Source organism: Sander lucioperca, chromosome 5 (assembly GCF_008315115.2).
Source record: "Sander lucioperca isolate FBNREF2018 chromosome 5, SLUC_FBN_1.2, whole genome shotgun sequence".
Lineage (NCBI taxonomy): Eukaryota > Metazoa > Chordata > Actinopteri > Perciformes > Percidae > Sander > Sander lucioperca.
Genome location: NC_050177.1, coordinates 33,574,341 through 33,595,355, shown reverse-complemented (window position 1 = coordinate 33,595,355; position 21,015 = coordinate 33,574,341). Strand labels below are relative to the sequence as shown.

General features: G+C 39.7%; 1 protein-coding gene across 1 annotated transcript in view; it reads left to right on the top strand.

The window, feature by feature from the left end:
- The first annotated feature begins 313 nt into the window (after positions 1-313).
- tyw1 (tRNA-yW synthesizing protein 1 homolog (S. cerevisiae)) overlaps positions 314-21,015 on the top strand; it is a 63,768-nt gene continuing 43,066 nt past the window's right edge. Inside the window, exons 1-10 of the mRNA XM_031284888.2 lie at positions 314-500; positions 806-933; positions 1,181-1,312; positions 1,773-1,874; positions 3,617-3,811; positions 4,470-4,772; positions 7,070-7,192; positions 15,768-15,900; positions 20,018-20,070; positions 20,162-20,280. Coding sequence (XP_031140748.1) covers positions 359-500; positions 806-933; positions 1,181-1,312; positions 1,773-1,874; positions 3,617-3,811; positions 4,470-4,772; positions 7,070-7,192; positions 15,768-15,900; positions 20,018-20,070; positions 20,162-20,280 — 1,430 coding nt within the window. The 5' untranslated portion in view covers positions 314-358. The remainder of the gene's footprint in view (positions 501-805; positions 934-1,180; positions 1,313-1,772; positions 1,875-3,616; positions 3,812-4,469; positions 4,773-7,069; positions 7,193-15,767; positions 15,901-20,017; positions 20,071-20,161; positions 20,281-21,015) is intronic.

Here is a 21,015-nt window from a genome sequence, read left to right as displayed (position 1 = left end):
ATACTATCAAAGCCGGTCTACGGAGTTTATATACTGTAAATACTCACAATTCTAAATACATATTCCGGTACTCTTTCAAAACAACATCTTCTAAATAGACAGGATAACGCAAAGGCATGCACATCCGTGCTGCAGACATATAGCAGTACTTCCGGTAAAGAAATTCAAAATAAAACAAAAAAGTTAGGCAGAGAAGAGTAAATACGCGCTGTGACTCCGGGAACTGGTACATTGGTAGAATAAACAAGTTATAGCCCGTGTTTGGCACGCGATTTGCGACGAGGGATCGATAGTTCTTCTTTAAATTTCGGTCGAAAATTCGAGAAAAAAAACAATACAAAGAACTACACTTCCCAGCATGCTCATCAGCCAAAAATATGGTTGCACACAACATCAGCTGCAGAGGACTGTGTATTTTAATACACCAATTGCAAATATGCTGAGTTTCTTCGTGATTATTGTTCTTTGCATAAATCGTGTGTCTACTTTGGATACTAAAGGTGAGCTTATTTAAATATAATTTTAATTGAAAAGGAAACTAACTTGGCGTTTATGTTTTAGCTATTGTTAGTAACATTGCTAGCTAGCATACGCTGCTAGCCATCCGCCTTTTATGTGCTGCAGGTGACCTAAGGTTTGATTTAATCCCGTTGTTTTTCCGCCGGTTGCAACTTTAGGATTAGCAGCCGTTGCTGCGTTGCATTTGTGTACGTTACGCGGTGAAGTTAGCTAACGTTACTTTAACTAGCTTTATTATTCATGTCACGTTTCGGAAAACTCAACTTGAATTTGTTTCTCCCTCCAGTCTCACAGAATGCCCACAGTCCCAGTGAGAGCTATCTCATGTCCATATGGCAAAACAGACTGTACTTGTATTCAGCTGCTGCACTAGTCTTTGGGATCTGGTTCTCACTTAAGTTGGTACTGAAGAAGGTGAGTTGTCACTTGTTGCGTATATCTCACCTTTTATTATGTATGGTCATAGACTTATTGTATTTTTCTGTTTTTCTAAGTGCTGATTTGTGTAAAACAGTTTTGTCAGTGGCTGCTGGTATCCGTGGAAGTGTTTAGGCACTGCTTATATTACTCTGTCCTTACATAAAAACGAGTCTCCACATGCAAAGACCACCAGTCATTTGTTTTGTCTTTGCATTTAATGACTTCCTCTTTATGGTTTTAGAAAAGCTTCTCCAAAGACGTCGGCCCGTGGGTCTACAAAGCTGTGAAGAGCAATGACATCCCTGACAGAGACACCTCAGTTCATGTGTCCGGAGTTAAAATCTTCTACGGTTCACAAACTGGAACTGCAAAGGTACAGATACTGTTTACTGAAAATTACACACTGGCTAAAGTTAACACATAGACAAGATGATGCTATAATATGATGGCACAGATCAGTGTTCATGCTATTCTACCCCACTACTAATGTCTTGTAAATGGGAGCAGACAAAATATTAGAAAAACAAAAGGTAGTAACACCGCACGTGCAACAGTGCCACTAAATGCGTCCTCCAAACTTACCGCATAGTTTAATCAGTCTCTGATTCAGTGCCAACAAAATCTGAACGTGATACGTTTCACAAACTAGGATTTAATTCAGGGCTGTAGAGGTTAACCATGTGCAAACCTGCATACCATTATTTTACACATCAAAATTGATGAGTTTAGTTTAGAAATTAGTTCGATGCTAGACAGACCATCAGCTCACACATAATAAATGTGGCATTCCGAGATGTCTGATAAGCATCAACTGAGACTCTTCATTCATTCAGGGTTTTGCAGAAGAGCTGTCAGAGGAGGTGAAGACTTTGGGTATACCAGCAGAGGTGATCGACATCAAAGACTACGATCCAGACGATCAACTTGCTGATGAGGTAAGCCAGGTCCAGAGAGAAGATGCTTTTTCCTTGTTTAGCGAAAGGACCGAAAGTTGCAGCATGTAGAGACATATGGCTGCATAGTCTCGCTTTGCCAGACCTTCCTCCACAGCACTGTGGAGGAGGGTCTGGCTAGTCCACACAGCCTTCCGGGATAGGAGAAAAAACGTGCTCTGGTTTATTGGCATTTCTTTAAACCAATCACAATCGTCTTGGGCGGCGCTATGCACCGGACAGAGCCACGGTGCCTCTGCAAAATAGCCTCTGGAAGGAATTTGTTTTGGTGGAACATGTGTATGTTCAAAAGTTGTTTTAGTCGTGCAACAGAAAACTCAGATTGGACAGATAGTCTAGCTAGCTGTCTGGATTTACCCTGCAGAGATCTGAGGAGCAGTTAACCATAGTCCTCAGAAATCCACCGGAGTTTAGAATGCCAACACAAAGAAAGCAAAAGGTGACGGACATCCGGCCGAAAAGAGTGACATCTGGCGGAATTTCTGGCGACACTGGAGCATTCCCGAAAGTGGAACGTCATGGATATACTGTAGTCTATATGGAACTCAACTGGAGGATGTCAAGTTAAGAGATTGTGTCTTTGAACAAGAACCTAAACCACTGCCAATGTCAGAGCTCCACCATAACCCTTCATTTTGACACTGTATAATTTAAGTGACTAATTGATGCCTCAATTAATTGTTGCAGTATGCTTTATGTACTAGGGTGTTAATTAAATCTCTAAAATGTAAGACCCAGCAACATGTACTTACTTACAGGCAAGGCTTTATTAGACCAGAATAAATTAAAGTAAAATTCAATAAGTCATTACTGTTTTTTTTGTTTTTTTTCGTTGAAAGCTTAACAGCACAGTAGGCCTCAAGTTCTGTCATTCTCATGCTCAGCTCTTCCTTCATTTTTGATTTGATTCTTTACACTGCTGTGTAAGCAGAGGACAAATGTGTTTAATCAGTGTTCCCTTTTTTATTTTGTGGACTCAGGCACTGTGTAGTGCATTGATAGATGAAGAGAGATTGGTGGGCTGGTACACAGCAGGAGAGAAAAATACAGTAGCTATACATCCACTAGGAAAGTGATACAGTTTTCAGTGATGGGATATTCTCTACAGGAGAAATGACCGCAGACACCAGTCGCTCCGCAGATGCAGCTGATCCAGACTCTGTTAGATATGAGGCGAGAAACTCACTCCTGAAGTTTTCTGTTTATTTACACAAGGAGACTATGTGTACTTACTTTAGATTTAATCTACTAGATTGATTTTTTGCTGTCCTTCGCATGAAATTTTAATCTTCTAGTCTTGACGAGTCGGCGGAATAAATTGTGTGTAATTTTTTATCACATTGCTTCCATAAGTAATAAAGTAACAAACTTGCTGAAAACGTGAATATTTATAACTTTATAACTTGTTCATGGTGCCCGAGTGCTTTGCAAGTTTTGCCTTTGTTTGGCTATGATTTACAGTTGTTACATAGTTGTGCAAGTTTTTTACTCAAGTTTTTTTTTTTTGTGTGTCTCCGTTCTGCTCCGTAGTGGTCAGAAATTAATTATTACATCATTTTGTTCCTCCTATCCAAAATAACAGTGTTTTTTGATATTGTTGTTCTAAGTATCCAAGAAAATGTCTTAGATCCAGAAACCTACATTCACAAATGTTTAATGAAATGCTCTTACTTCATCTTTTCACTATCTTCCTTGTGTCTGCTGCTGTGTTTCCCTCCATTCAGTGCACCAACAAGTCAGTCTGTGTATTTCTTGTGGCCACCTACACTGACGGACAGCCCACAGAGAACGCTGAGTGGTTCTGCAAGTGGTTGGAGGAGGCATCCACTGATTTCAGATACGGGAAGACCTACCTCAAAGGCCTCAGATATGCTGTGTTTGGTCTTGGCAACTCTGTCTATGTTGGCCACTATAATACGGTAAGAAATGCTTTCCACATTCATTTTTATCCCATCTAATGGGCTTTACAATCAGTTATTCAAAGAATATCCAAAGCTACAAGGTTGACAGCTGTAGCTCAGTAGTGATAGGGCTGGGTACCGAATTCAATAGTTTTTAGGCACCGACCGAATTGCCTCTAAAGTATTGAGTATCGAAAAATGAGTCGTCATTCAATATCCAATTCTGATACCTAAGGGGTAAATCTCATCAGTCTTAGTGAGCCAATAAGCATGCAGCATACTTCTACTAAGATCTAATAATGTTTGTGATTGGCTGTCTAAAGTTATACGTTGCAGAGGCAGGCAGGAAAAACTCACGTTGTAGGAGCTGAAAAACAAATAAGATTTGTGCCGTAATGTGTAATATTGCAATTACTCTTTGTTTTATAAAATTGGTATCGAAAAAAGTATCGTTTAGGATCTTGTATCGAAGTCATGGTATTGGTATAGGTACCAGTATTGAATATTTTTGAACGATACCAAGCTCTAAGTGGAAAGTATATTCCAGGTCCAAACTTGACTTCACATGCCGCTCACCATGTCATCTTGTTCAGCATTCAGTGACTATTACTAAAGCCAAGAACAGCCCGACTTTATTAGTTAGAACCTCATTTAACACCTCTTTTTGCCTCACCAGGTGGGTAAAAACGTGGACAAGTGGCTTTGGATGCTGAGTGGCATGCGAATCATGACCAGGGGCGAGGGCGACTGTAATGTGGTGAAGAGCCGTAATGGCAGCATTCAGGCAGACTTCGTGTCCTGGAAGGTCAGGTTCCTGAAGCGCCTACAGGCCCTGGCCAAGGGTGAGAAGAAGAGCTGCAGCGGGAACTGTAAGACTGGAGGCCTCTGTAAGAGCAAGAGGAAAGACGGCCAGGAGGAGGAGGAGGAGAAGGAGGAGGAGAAGGAGGAGAAGGCAGCTCTGCAGAATAACAGCTCGGAGGTAACGACAAGAAAAAGTTTATTTTACTGTTCCGTTTTTAATGCCACACTGTGAACATTCTAACACCTGCGTCAGTAACCAAGTGGTTAAAGATATTTACTTTATTTTTTGCCTTTGTCGGCAAGCATTTTTCTTGCTAAAGTGTCCTTGAGCAAAAATGTGAATGCTGCCCCTGGATCAATGTTCTGGCCCATGATGATGATGACGATTTCTTCATAATGTGGTACTATTGATCGCACATCACACTTCCTATCTCAGTTGATGAATTAGACATTGGTGATCTAGTTTAACTACAACTCACATTGGCAGGTTGTTGTTTGATGTAGTTTCCTCTAGTCTGCTGTTTGTATACGTCAGGTGGACGAAAACGTTGTAAAACTGAGGATGTCAGTGAGTTGTCTCTGTCCATTTTATTGTTAGACAAATAACCTGTCTAAAATGCTCTCCTGGCTTCTTCCTGAGGTTGTAATAATTTACAAAATGATAGTAAGATAGTGTTTACTTTTCAATAAAAAAAGTGCCTGAGAACACAGCTTGTATTACCTGAAGAACTGGATGTGCGTGATTCAGTTTGAGTAGCTTCTCAGTAGCAGTGAAACACAAAACAAAAGCACACAACCATGTTAAAGGATATGATACAACAGACGGTTGCAACCTTACTTCTGGCAGGTGCACTGTTAGATAGACTCCCTCTTGTCCCCCTTTGACCCAGAACACAACTAAGAAAGTAAAGACAATAGGTGAATATAAGAAGAACAAAGGTTGAGACAGTGAGTAGCTGGTGTGTAATTAGGAAAATGTCCTGTGGCTTATGAGTCGTTCAATTTTACAAGTGCACTAGATATGAAAGCACCCATTATCACAGGAGGCTGAAGTGGGCAGGCTGTGCTAACGGCCTCATGTTGCACTCCTGCAATGTGATGAAACTGTAATCAGGACTCAGGAAGACAGGTCCTTATTTCATAGTCGGATGTTGTGCATTTTCAAGGGAAAGTATTGTGGTATAAATGTTCTGCACATGAAATGAGTGATCGCGGTCAATGTTGACCATCATGTCAAAATATGACAATAGCACTTTTTTTCACAATAATCCCTTATTTAACACAGCTCCTCCCGTATATATATATATATATACACACACACACACACACACACACACACACACACACACACACACACACACACACACACACACGGACAGCTTTCATATGCATCATACATAGATGACCAGTTGTCATGGTAACAGGCACCTCAGAGCCAGCTGAGACCTCTTCCCCTCTGTCTGCAACACTGATTGCACTCAACGGAGGTGACATTCAACCGGAACCGAAGTAGTAGTAGAAGTAGCTGAGAACTGTGGCGAGGGGACCATCATCGTGATTTATCCACCCACTGTACCGCTCATGCATTTTATTCTGCTGCTGCACATGTGGGCAGAAGCTTTGACCCTGGGCACACACTGTGATAAATCCTCCGTAAGCATGCATACGGTCCTCTTTATTCAGGCAGCCCAAGAGGAGATAACAACATACAATAAATGTGTTCCATATGGGCTCCCTCGCTTAATCATGGATACTTTTTTAATTGGTTATAGGTTGAAACATATATGAGTCTCTGTGTTGGAGGGACGTACGGTTTGGACTCGATCACCTGTCTCCCCATGTCTTTGACTTTGTTTTTGTTTAACCCTCATCCTACCAACTGAGGTACCCCCAGACCTTGGACTTTTTGTCATATCTCACAGGTGCATTATCACATTTTTATGACTTTGTCAATCATTGTTTTCTGTTTAAATAAGTGCTTTTGAAAAAAATGTATTGGGGTCCTCGGGGACCCCAGTCAGCACTCAATTCAGCCTCTGCTGTTTTAATAGATAAAATGGAACCAAAAGATACAATGTTTGCCGTGTGGGTCCTAATTTAAAGAATCACACACTATTGGGGCACTCTGGGCTGCGGCACTCTGTCATTTTGAAGGAGACAGACACAGATTTCCTCATGTGCTCTCTATTTTCATTTTACACAATATGCAAATTAACTTTTAATTAAATTAGGTTTCGTAAAATAATTTTTTTCCCACATGAAATTAATTACATAACTGCTAATGTTTTTGAGAAGAAATAAGTTAACGTTTTGCTATGATGGTTGTTTCTTAGAGTAGTTTATTATTGTGGTCCCCAGGGACCCCATTCCGTAGTGCTTGCGTGTTAAATATTTTGGTAGGAAGGATGAGGGTTAGAAACGGTCTTTTACTAACCATATTTTGGGCTTTTTGTTCTCTCTTCCTTCCTGTTTCAGGAGGATCTTATAGAGTCCAGCAGTGATGAGGAGGACTCAGGCCTGCAAGATGAGAAAAACTCCGGTTCAGTGGTTGACATGGAGGATCTGGGCAAGATCATGAACAGTGCCAAGAAAGCAAAGGTCAGACTCTGTCCACCACCACACTGACACCACTTTTAGTTGAGTTTATTAGCATTGTGCATGCTCACAGTTAACAGCTGAACAGAAGCAGAATTTACATCCGTAGAAACAGAAATATATCTATACATGATTGTACATCATAAAACTACACATGTATCTATATGCACACATACATTTATACTCAAACACATTTACAAATGCAAACCATACACTTACATACAACCATTCATACATTAAGGAATCCATACAACAAACCAAACAAACCCCAAAGACTTAGTCTGTCCATCTTTTATGTATATGCTTCTTTTTCATTACACTACATATGTCTACAGCCGTTCCTCTACAGCAGCGATCCACAACGGGCGGTCTGCATTTCATTGCAAATGAGGCATACAGATTTAGCGTTACTGAAAGTCAGCAAGACAAATGCGTATCAGTCCATTCTGTATTAAAGCTGTGGTTTTCCATGTCAACCTTTCGCTTCAGGCACTTTGAGAGTGACATTTTTACCTGACAACAGGCTTTTCTTCCTGCAAGCGTTTTCCACCAATCAGGACACTGCATAAGGCTTATTAGGTATAAAGACATTTTATTTTCTTTATTTGAAAGTCTGGCCACCGGAGTGTCTGCTTAGAAAAAATCTGGCCCTTGGGAAAATATAGTGGATGGCCCCTGCTCTACAGCTCAGTTAGCTGATGATCTTGAACAAAAGGAACTTAGAATAACTTACGTCATTCCCCCTTTCCCTAGCTTCAGAAAACCACTACAGTTCAGGCAACACCACAGAAAGAAATAAAATATTGAAAATGAGCATGCTGAAGTGTATACTGTACTTGTAAATGTGAGTTAGATTTACAGTGCTTAGCCTGCTTCACAATATTACACTTACAGATTGTCGTTGAACATTTAAAACTGGAGTCTCCAAGTCATCCAGCAGATTTATTTTCAGCGTTTCCACGTTAAGGTCTTTTAGCGAGCACCGTTGTGGCATTAAGCTTCCTCCACCTCAGTTCAATCTAAGTGTGTTGAGAAAAAGTGGTTTCATTGAAGTAGAAGTGGCAGATGGGTTGATAGACACCAGACCCCGGCAGGCGAGAAGCGGAGGCTTGCGTAAGAGCGAGGACGCCCACTTCACAGACTTGTGAGGAACGAGTGACTCAAGAAAAGCAATAAAAAATATGAAGGAATAGGCCCTATCGGTCTCCTTTATATGTAGTGTAAGGACTGAGGCGAAGACGGGAGCTATGAGAGTGAGGGAAATGAAATGAAAAGAAATGTAGCTATTCAATGTGTTTTCTGAGTTCTAGATCATCGTGGGGAAGTCCTCTTGTAGCGGAAACCTCTGAATTAGCTGCTCACTAGTTTCATGTTGGCTTATGTTCTCTTAGATTATTACCTTTTCCTTTCTGCTAAAGTAGTTGTTGCAAAAACAATGAGATTGAAGAATAAGCCCTGTCCATCCACATCTGTGATGTAATGAATGTCCGATTACACGATTTACACCACTGACACAGGTAATGTTGTGCTAACAGTGCTGGACAGCAGTAAGTGTCGATGTCTCTCACAGATTTAAACAACAGATTCTCCCAGGCTTGTCCCTTCGTATGTGACATGGATATTACAGGGTATTGTGTGTAAGCTGTGCGAGGGTTGGACAGGTCTCTTTGTAAGCCCTGCATGAATCTGTTTTATATATCCCGACTGGGAAAGTTGAAGAGACGTCAGTTGATGACTTGAGGAGCCGGAGAAGCTCCGTTATGTCTGCTGAAGTAGCCAGACCTCTTTTTAAATTGTCAGGAGGTGTTTTCATTGAGTTTTTTTATGAAGAAGGCATGTATTCCTGTTGTCAGTCTTTTCCCGAGGATATTCCCATTTTATTTTTGGGATAGCCAAGCACAAACATGGACAATGACTTCCATTTCACCTGCTGCGAATGTATTCTCATATTATTTAGTCTAACTTACCTCGTAACATTTAAGTATAATGATTTGGTGTTATGACTTGCATCATCACACTTGGATGTTGGGGATGACATAACATCACATAACAAATTAGTGTTGTTTTTGCATAATTTGGTCACACAGAGCAGGCAGTGCAAGATATAATTAGTTTGGAGATTAAACATTTGCTATTGCCAAGAGATAAGTACTTAGCCAAGCTGCAAATTAAGTGTGAAAAGGAAATTTCTCCACTGGAAATTTCCCCACTGGAATATGTTAATAAATAATGCTAATTTACAGTGTAGAGCCAGCTGAGGCCCAGATGTTTATTATATATTTTGAAAGACTCCCTGTTACCAAGATGAATATGTTGTGGGATGTTGAAAACTTTAGTCTCAGGTTATAAAGGCTGCATAAGGCTCTCAGTGTTGCAGTATTACAAAAGGAGCTGGAGATCAACCATGTATAACTGCAGGTCGGAGCTCACTTTGGCTGTGTTTGACCACTAGGTGATGGCAGAGACTCTCAAAACTCTGAGTGAACCACTTTAACACCAACACTGTCATCATCTCATTTGCAAAAAAAATACTTGCATGAATTATCTGCACATCAGCAGATTTTATTAACTCCCTGGCCTTTTTATAACCAAACTGAAGCTAAACTTTACTGACTATCTGAGTCTGTATTCAATAGCTCTGAATCATGGTTTTAAATTGAATCACCATGGATTATGGCCAGGTGATTTACAAACACCAGGCAAGCAAATTAAGTAATTATGTTTATGTCACTATGGTATAGATTACTGGCCAATACGGCAGTGAAGGTTACTGCATATGTTGATTTCCTACGTGGCAAGTAAAGCTCAAAATATGAGCTTGCAGCAAACATCACATTTCCATTCACTGGCACTAATGTGTTCCTTTAGTCCAGTGGTCAGCCTTGATCCTGTTTTTATGGATGTCGACTGAACAGATTGTTAAATATACAGTATTCTCTTAAAATTCAGTACAAACAGGTATCCAAGGTGTTTAGCATTATTTGTTGAAATGTCAGTGAATTATTAAATAGAGGAATGTTTTTAGGGGTTTTACATCACAGACTGAGGACACAAACTTCTCACACTTTAAAAAAAAAGTAGCATTGAACCGGGCTACCCAGAGATTACGGTTGTTTTCACTCTAATGCGTTTCATAGGCTACCACATTTCATCCTCTCAAAGCCATTACACTCAAACTAACATATGTCTCTAGTTAAGGTGTCTGGCTGTCTACTTTCTTCACGAATCATCTCTTACTTGGATAAGTAAGTTACCTCTCCAACACTAAATGTTGTTTTTTGCCGTCATGCCTGTTAGTTGAGGCCAGTCCATAACAAGCAGATGGCTGTAGAGCTAAATGTGGCACAGATGGATTTGTCTGTATTGATGTCCGTGGTGTTTGTAGCCAGGCAGAAATGAAGATGAGTGGTTTACTGCTAAACTGAATGGTGAGACATATTTCCCACAACTGTTTTTTTTTTTTCTTCAAGTGTACACTAGGATAGATTGCCAGGCAAGCTGCGATTGGCTGCCAGAGCGCAGAGTTCATATTGCCCAACCTTAGTCTATTTCAGTCTTTGGCAGTCTTTGTATTCTGGCAAGTGCCACTAGGCTGCATTTCCATTGTTTCTCTAATTGATTTTGCACAAATGTTTGTTGCGTTGGCATCTAAACTTTGTCCTCCTTTCAGTTTCTGCCAGAGTGGTCCATTTCAGCCGTGGGACTGTTGTCAGATAGGAGTTAGTGTGGACATTAACGGATCATTAACTCCAGCAGGCCACACAGGTTTCTGTGCTGGGTTTTGGATGTTTTTTACCTTGATGTCCAGAGGGAGGTTACAGAGATGAACTGCTATCACTAAAATTGAAATGAAAAAGATAGTGTCGACATAGTTTAAAATGATTGGAGTCTGTTGAAAACATGATTGTCTTTTGCATGCCAAATATGTGTCAATTAAAGCAGGTTGTCAGTCAGGTTCCATACCGATAACATATCATCTATATTAAGTGACCAGATAAATACATTATAATTATGTATATATTATATAATATCATTTTATATATACTGTATATGAAATAATTCACTTTAAAAGAATGATTTTTGTCTGATGTGTTTTTTTCCACAAAACAAGTATACGTTTGTAAAAAAAAAAAAAAGTTTATCATTACAATTTCTAAAAGTTACATCTATTTCCTATACTGTATCTCATTGGGAAAACCCAGAATCTATGACTATGCATTTTACATTATTTCAGTTGATTAAATAATAGAATAAATATAATAACTGTGGCAAGGGTATCTGGGGTAACAGCTAGTGTGTTGAACTAATGTAGATCTTGGTTTTTGAGGTTTCATATCATTTCTTTTATTCCCAAGTCTTCTTTCTCTATTTCTACCTTACCCCCCGCCCTCTTTTGTGCTCTCTCTCCCACATATACCTTTATTTTTGTCCCTGTGATCACCTGCTAGCTCTGTGTGTTATCGCTGCACTGTCTGTCTGCATCAGCCCCACGTCGTGTCATGGTTCCAGAGCAGAACATGGTGCTGTGAGATGTCCCAGTTCTGTTAGTCCAGACAAGCCCGGGCATGACCGGATATCTGCGAGGGTGAAAGCCAAGCAGTGGGAACCAGAGACTAAGGCCAGATGAATCGCCAGGGCTGCACGCAAACACCACAGGGACAGATTGTTACACTGTTGGCTACATGTTGCATATGCGGTCAGAATATTGCATGTCAGGGATGCAGTAAGAGAAGGTGGACATTTGTCCTGGCTGAAGGTAGACATTTGTGCTGGCTGAGAGTGATAAATCCCATTTTGGGGTTTTAAATTGAAGGCTACAGAATTTCCAGTTTAGATATTTTACGGACTTGCACAGCTATTTCAGCCACAGCCTCCTGATGATTTTACCTCTAGCTGGCTGATGCCATCCCTGATTGACTGCTTGATAACTGGGATAGAGAATGGCTTATAGCATCGTTTAAACCACCCAAAGTAAAGCAGCAACCCCACATAATTTGCAGAGAGATAAATGTCAAAATGTCATCCAGCACAACACCAGATCCTTTTCCACCTGAGCATGAGATGTGGGACGATTCTGACACAGCACGATGGATTACTTATTCACAGCATCCCCTGTCTGTTCTATAAAGTATAACAAAGTAGTGGAAAATGTCAGAGATGGATGTTAGATGACATCTTAAGAAATTCATTTCAATTATATAAAACCGAGAAAAGCAGCAAATCTTCAATTGTGAAGCTGAAACTAGAGTCTGTTTGCTTGAAAAATATTTGAACAATTGATAAACCATTCACATAGTTGAAGATTAGTTTTCTGTTTAATCAGCTAATCAGTTAATCTTTACAGCTCTAATCCAGATATTGTTTTTGTACAAATCATTGACCCAATGCTATCCCTGTATCTGCAGCTCCTCTCGGCTTTACTGAGCTTTATAGTGAGTTTAAGCTCATTTTTCATGCGATCCGGCCCACAGCTTTACTGTTCTGGTTCACTCTCACTGCACTCATGATGTCGTTTTGAGACGCAGCAGGCAACTTTTTTCAAAGAAAATGCTGTAATAACCCACTGTACACTACCTGCTCAGCACCAAACAGCAAACAAACACAGTTAGAGACTAGCTGGTGAACATAGTGGAGCATTTAGCAGCTGAAGAGATTTCTCTTAGGAGTTGGTAAAGACTAGAGCTAAAAGGAGAATACATTTTAGACATTTATCAGGTGCACGCAAACATGACTCCATATAAACGGCACTTTCTAAGTAGCAAAAGCTCAATATTCTCTGGAAAATATTCACTGACTCCAAGGGGGAATTATTTGGAGAAGATGGAAATGGCAACTTTAAGAGAACACATGGATTTCCAGTAAATATGGCTGATGTTCGCACTACTTTAAATCGAGTGGTTTTCAGACTGTCTTGGCTGAAGCACATGGGCCAGTGAGCTAGGGTTAGCGCCCTACAGCGAGCTGCACAGGAACAGGTGAATTGAGGTCTCACTTCAGGAATACACACATACCAACATTCGTCAATGTTTGCTGACATAGTATCAGTCCCTTATGAGCGCTGCTGTGCTGAGAAGGTGACATATAGATCCCTATAGACAAGCCGTAGCAGTGGTAGCAGCACAGTAATTGGGTGGAGCTGTCACCTAACATTGTTTATCGCAAAGGCACCTCGTCCATCATACCTTTCTAAAAAAACTAATACCTGTTCCCATGCACTGGGCAACTTTTCTAACAGGATCTAATCAATCTTTTGTTGTATCTGTAAACAGCATATCACTAAGATATTTAGATTTACATACAAATGCTGTACACTGCAATAATGTAATCCTGGCCTGAAGGAAGTTGTTAATCTTCCAAACAAATAGGCTGCCACAGCTTTAGCATCAAAACAGGCGTTGTGGTATAAAGTCCAACAATTTTCTTGTTATGCTGTAGACCTTTTGTTGCATTTCACTGGGCCCCTGAAGGGCCTAAAACGAAGATGACCCCGTACTGTGCGGACAGGATGATGTCTCTTTATTTATAATGATCATGTCATGCAATGGTAAATGGTTATGTGACACACACAGTCATACAAGGACTGCAGAATCACAACCCTTGATCTTCAGTCCTGTCCAACATCAACACTTTGGAGGAAATCTTTTGGAAGTTCTTGCTTTTAACTTGGTTCCTTGAACTTATAACATTTCAGAACTTTGATCGTACATCCTGCAGCAGTTTAATCAGCATTAACATTTCAGGACTTCAAGTGTATTCCAGTGACACGTGTGATTAATGGGCAATGTTCTTACACAGGATGATGACAGTCAAGTCAATTATATTTTATATCACATATCACAAATTTGCCTCAGGGGGCTTTACAATCTGTACAGCATACAACACCCTCTGTCTTTTTTTTTTTTTGTAATTATTTTTTGGGGCATTTTTGGCCTTTATTTGGACAGGACAGCAGAAGACATGAAAGGGGAGAGAGAGGGGGAATGACATGCAGCAAAAGGCCGCAGGTCGGAGTCGAACCCGGGCCCGCTGCGTCAAGGAGTAAACCTCTATATATGGGCGCCCGCTCTACCAACTGAGCTATCCGGGTGCCCCCGTCTGTCCTTTTTAAGCCTCGCTTAAGATCAGGAAAAACTCCACAGACTTTAACAGTGAAAAAATTTGAAGAAACCTTAGAAAGAGCAACTGAGGAGGAATCTCTCTCCCACGACAATCAGTCGTACAATAGATGTTGTGTGTACAGAAAAAGACCAGCATAATAAAGTGACAATATAGACAATCCATGACAAAATGATGCTGATAGAACCTGAACATATGAAAAAGATGGATCCAGAAGGATGTCAAGCAGCTTCCAGGTGTCGCCAAACATCTAGAGCCTGAGCCACTCTTCTCTACCATGTAACCTGGAAAGAGGACAGGCTACTCAAACACACAAGAAGCGAAATTGAGGCACATGATTCACAAAGATAGGAGAATGAAACAAAAAGAGAGAGATACACGAGGAGAGGCTGAATCTCCTGGAGGACAGCGATCCAGGTCCAACATGAGGAACGAGGCACTGACAGTGTGGTTAAATCAAATAGACACTTGTTTTACTCTTTAATAACTCTCATAGCTTAGTTTTGGCAGAAAGCACAGTTGCCATGTGGACTGACATATTTGTGACGTCTAAAGTGTTGTGTTTGCAAGTGGGTTCATTTGTTGCTACAGGTGAGGGAACGCTGATGCAGGCGACTCAATGTAGTTCTTAAAGGTGCCCTGCCACACAAAACTGTTTTTACTTGTATTTTTTTTAAATATGTTAGGTCCATATGTGTTTGTGTTATGTCGTGAATGTGAAAATGAACTGCTACCTCCTCTGTCAGCTCTAGCCACTGAAAAGAAATAAGCGGAGAAATCAGGCCAACTACAAAAGCTGGTCAGTCTGACGTGGTGTTGCCTGAGCTCATTACTATTCATGAGCTCGCCCAGTTGCACTGGGTAAAGGATGCTGATAGCCAGGCTCTCATTGGCTAGCTGTCAAGCAGCTTAGCTCGTTGAATATTAATGACAACTGGCACAAATCGAGCTGAGTCTTCCTGCAGGCTTTCTATACCACGCTAGAATGGCTTGAAACAAGGTAACCAAGGCATTTTTTCCACAAAACATGTTACAGAGTCCATGGTAGAACTTCAGACATTACCACAAAGTAATGAAATACGTGTGGCAGGGCACATTTAAGTTGACAAAGCTGGAAAAGATAGTAACTAGTAACTATTAATTCATGTCCGTCCGGTACTTTTAAGTAGTGTAATCTCCCCAATGCAAAGCTTTGAATATTACTTAGTTTCAAGCCTGCAAACCTTAAAGTGTTATTGACTATGTTGGATGAAACCTTTTTATTCATTTTTATTTTCTGCTTCTACAAGAGCAGCTGAATTAATTCTGTTCTTCTCAACATTACATTTACAACATTATAGTTATATAGTAGTATAGATTTTATAGTTGTGACAGAGCAAAACCTGAGCAGAGCCTGATTTTTTTCACATATACAACATGGTTATAAACGATAAGTGACTCTTGAGTTTTGTTTCTACCACAGAGCAAGGAGGAGGGTCGAGGAGACGGCCAGATGGTGAAGCTATCCAAGTTGAACGGCGTGAAGAAGATTGAAGATGACGTGGAAAGAAGAGAGATGATCACCCCTGCCCTTAGAGGGGCACTAACAAAACAAGGTGAGCAAAATGTTCATTTCAATTCAGTAAAAGTCAAAGATTAGAGAGCTGACACAAAATAAAACACATTAGAAACATGATGAAGAGAACATCAGTATTGTCTATAACTGTGATGGTGGAATTTTATGAACCTTTGACTTGTGTGTAAAACTGTGCAGCCATTTCCAAAAGAACATCTGCTGGTGTCACTGACTGTTGATAATATATTCATATTATCTAGCTGCACTGCTTTGCAATAAAATCCCATTACACACCAGCTGCTTGTCAGCATATTCTGAACCTTTCTCTTTCCACAAGGGCGGCAAAGTTGTAATTGACTTTAAAACATAAGTTATGGGTCATGTCATTATTTTTATTTCAGCAGTAAATCTAGCAAACACACATACATTGCCAGGGTAGAAGTCAATCATAGATTATATTTTCCTGAAAAGCATTCCCCCATGATCAAAGTCACAAACAGAGGTTGTCCCTTCTCAAACTCAATTTACCTTGGGTACGTTAACAATGTTTTCTGTAATTCATCAAGTATCCTGTTTACTGGCCTCAAATGCTAATTACTTTGGCATACGACACAGAAAGAAGTAACACGTTGGAGCCTCTGGTTGGAGTATGATACAGTTAAATTAGCTGTGAAAATTGCATCTTGTGTTCCAGCCGTTTATTTTCTGACATCCTGATAGAGAAAGTGGTTAAAGCTGGTCAGTGGTGCTACATGAGGAGAAGTGTGTAGCTGGGGAATGTGTGTTGTCTAATGACACTTATTGATACCTTGCAGTCCAATTACTGTCTCTGCGTCCTCCTGTCCTCAGGGAGCAGTCCCAAGAGTCTCACTTCTCTCTCCTCCCACACCAAACACCTCAATAAAACTACTCTGAGCTGGTGTTAACAAGGTAGTGCTCATAAATTCAACATCCAGACTACGTGCTGTAGTCAGTCTTATTGGACAGGCAATATCACTTTCCACCCAGTATTTAAAAAAAAATGGATGTTAGATTCAAATCAGATAATGAATATGTGAAATTATCTAGTTGAAATATTTTAAGAATAGTGCTGCCTGTGTGAAAGGTTCTGATTTATTGAAGTCAAATCTGAATGCTCTGTCTTTAATGCTTAACAGTGGCTCAATATTTATCATATTGCATCTTGTGTTTTGGGTAAATAAACTACATGTAGGGTATCCATATGTCCTATGTGTAGGTAGTTGCCTCTCATAAAGCCTCAGGGTCTGGGTTGTTGACATATTAGTTCTGTCTGAAACATTTTACTATCTCTTCTCTATTTAATCCATTCACTAGTATAGCACAAGCCAGACATTTTCAGCCAGTAAGCCCCCACTGTTGGATTACACAACGCTCTATAAATAGAACTCTGTGAGCAAGACTTCACTTCTTTTGACCAAATGTTAACCTGTTTTATAGTGTTGTGTTGGCAACAGTCAGTCCCACTAGACAATTTGTTTTATTTGCAATAAAAGAATCAAGGTTGAAAGTTTTGGCATTATTTTAATGATATTGGGTCTTGGAAAGCTTAATTTTCTGTATAGCCTTATTCTGGCATGACATGGATGCAAAAGTCACACATCTATTGAAACTCTTGTGTAATGTCCAAGAAAGTTTTATCATAGTGCTGCACATTTAAGATAATGGTTTGCTGTGGCTCAGGAGACTAGAATTTTCACATGAGACTCAACATGTATATCGGTACCTAAAGTCTGTTTCATTTTAATTTGTATTTGTGTTGACAAAGAGTAAAACATAGTGGGCAGACATCCATTTAAAATTTTCATTGTAATGGTTTGGGACGCATGCAGTCTCGCATTACCAGACCTTCCCATCTCTCTCCATCTGCACTGGAGTATGGTCTGGCTGCACGAGTTAACATTCTGGTATAATGAAAGAAATTGCTCTTGGTTGTTTGTATTTCTTTAAACCAATCACAGTCGTCTTGGGCGGCGCTAAGTCCCAGATGCAGCGGCGCTGGCCTTGCAAAATAGATAGCGGAGAAAGCGGAAGGGGATGTCAGACTTTATACACATGCTCAACATTCGGGAGCCAGACTAGGGCACATGTATCTCGTCAGCTATAGTCAATAGCAAAAGCTATATTCCTTTATGTAATATAAGAACTGGTACATCTGCTGCAACAATGTCACTGAGAGAGTTTTAAGTTAGGTAATATCTAAGTTAATAAGCTTTCACCAAGTTTGGCACTAAACATTGAAAACATTTTATTTGTCATTAGAATATTCACTCTTACAGATCAAAGTGTAATTAAAATATAATATAATATATACTATTAAAATAAATATTTTGTCGAGTGTCTTCTTTTTGGTTTACTTCTTGGAAAAATAGTGTCTCTAAGATCCTGGGAAAAAAAGAAGCTTCAGACTCTTCAAACAAATTAGGCTGATGCAACACATCCTCTCCCTGCTCATTTTATTTCCCTAGGGCAGCTCAGAGTGATGGATAGAGTATCACAGATCAAAGTATAAATTGTTTTCAGAATTGTCAATAGTCTTGACTTTTATTTTATGTTATTTAAGTCCACAGTTGGTCCACTAGAGAGTTAATCTGTATTGTATTTTGTGCTATACAGATTGAAGGCTTATTGGGTAAGAACTTATTTCTATTCAGCAGCTATTTGTAGCAGCAGACTACCTGTAAGTGGCAAATTGAAGTCCTCTTTGAAGAGTTAGTTGAGAAGCAGGTGGCCATTAATAATATAGAAACAGACGAGTAACAGACTTTCAAACCATTATTAATCTGTTTATTTTAGTTTATAAATTAATTTATTTTTCCAATCAGAGTAATGTTGTCTCATTAAGAAGAATGTAAGATGTGAGGGTGTTATGTATATATATTTTAATACTGCACATTTTAAATTAGGATTTTTTTGCCCAACATGCATTGCACATGTAAACAACCATACGTCCATTTGATTTTTTGCTGTTATGAAGCCTCCTGGTGAAGCTGTTTACAGTACAATTATTCATAGCACATATTAGACTTTTTCAGCTGATGCCATTTCTCAGAGATAATAGACAAAGAGAAAATAGAAAGACCTTTCTTCTCTCCATCCACCCCCTCCTCACTTTAGCTCGATCCTCTCCCCTGACACAGTGAAGGACATGGAGGCATTGGAAATCGATTTCTCTAACAAACACAGGAGGGGAAATGTTTCTTACATTAAGGTCATTAATGGTTAAATAAACTGGCTTGGCCTAGTTCCTTACCGTGGTTTCCACAGTCTTGTTGGCCTGAGAAATATATATCATTTTTATGTATCTGGCTTGCTAGGAGCCAGGTTAGAAGAGGACATGTGCTCTTAAAGTGGAAAATAAATTTGATCCTGGTCAGCATGCCTCAAAGAGGAAAATGCACAGTAAACATTATGTGTTCAAAATATTATTTAATAATTATACATAAAACTGTGTTTGTGCATTCAAAGTAAGTGATTTTTCTACTTCTCAAAAGAACATTTTGATCAATGGCAAGCTGTTTCTTTCAGGTGGCAAATCAAAAATGAGTATTTTCATCATTCAGCCTTTTCTACAAATACACTCTAAATAGCCTTGATGAATACCAATTGTATCCAACTCATCTAGCATCAAACCTGAGCTCTTTGCGAACTGTGAGAGCTCATCCACACCCTGACACAAATGTCCTGCTTTGTTTTAATGAGATATTTCAGCAAGAAAAAATCAATGGCAAAACGCATAAGGTTCCAAAATAAAGATTCCCACATGAATTCCACATCAAGCTGTTTTGCCGCTGCATGGCTTATGTGGAAAATATCTTTAAACGTTGGGACTTTAAAAGTGACCCCTTCTTGATTCCCCTGGAGGGAATCCAAATATCATGTTCTGCTTTTTCTCAAGCAGATTAAGTGATACAGATGAAGCTTTTCTCTTTGACAGACATCAGAGGAGGATGTGTAAAAAGCCAGCAAAGCCCGCAAGGACTAACCCAAGCGTAGCCAGTGGTATTAGGCCGTGGTAATATAAGAGGAGAGGCAGACTTGTGAAGAAAGGGAATTCAAAGCACTTTATCCTCATTTTTGTGCTGTAAGAGAATTTGAAAAACTATCAAACAAATGTTGTTCTTTCTCTTTCTGTGCAGGGTACAAACTAATTGGAAGTCACTCAGGAGTGAAGCTTTGTCGATGGACCAAGGTAACCGGATTTACCCTTCTCTATAACACATTTGACTTTTTGAATAACTGAATGAAAGAATCACATTAAAGGTGTTGTTTCTGTTGGTTAGTCCATGTTGCGAGGGAGAGGAGGCTGTTACAAGCACACTTTCTATGGTATTGAGTCCCACCGGTGCATGGAGACTACCCCCAGCCTCGCCTGTGCTAACAAGTGTGTCTTCTGCTGGAGGTATGTACCTAAAGAATAAAGCCACTGCAAAGTGCAGAGGCCAGTTTCACAGAGATAGACTTTGAATATGGCTTAGATCAAACCAGTAGTCTGAAGTAGGGCTGGGCGATACAGAGAAAATCAGATATCACAATGTTTTTGACCCCAATACCTCAATGTCGATATTGTGGCGATATTGTAGGGTTGACATTTGGTGCTTTCACGAAATAGTTTTACAATTAGATTTTTGATATATAATCATCAGTAACGTGGATTTAATGACTACGTGGGTAAAGGCAAATAATAGAACAGCTAGAACAGTCTGGTAAGTTCACAAAAATGACATCATTTTACTGTAATGCATCTTGTAAAACCAGGAAAGACAACACTTGTGTGATATTACAATATCTCAAATCTAAGACCATATCTAGTCACATATTACGATATCGGTATAATATTGATATATTGCCCAGCCCTAGTCTGAAGTCTAAATTCATCTGTTGCACAAAGCGGTCTTGTTCTTGACTAATTTGCTATGAATTCTGGTTAAACTAAGAACAAAAAGGCGACTGAGCCGCTGCCTCATATCACTTAGCTCGATACACTCCATCAGAAAATGTTTGCCTTCTTGAAAACCTTCTAGTACGCAGACGGTCAGTGTATATTTTGGTCATTCGATTTTCATTTCATAAACAGGTATTAAAAAACAAAAAACAAATGGTTTTTTGATTTTCGTTTTAAAATACAAAATTTAAA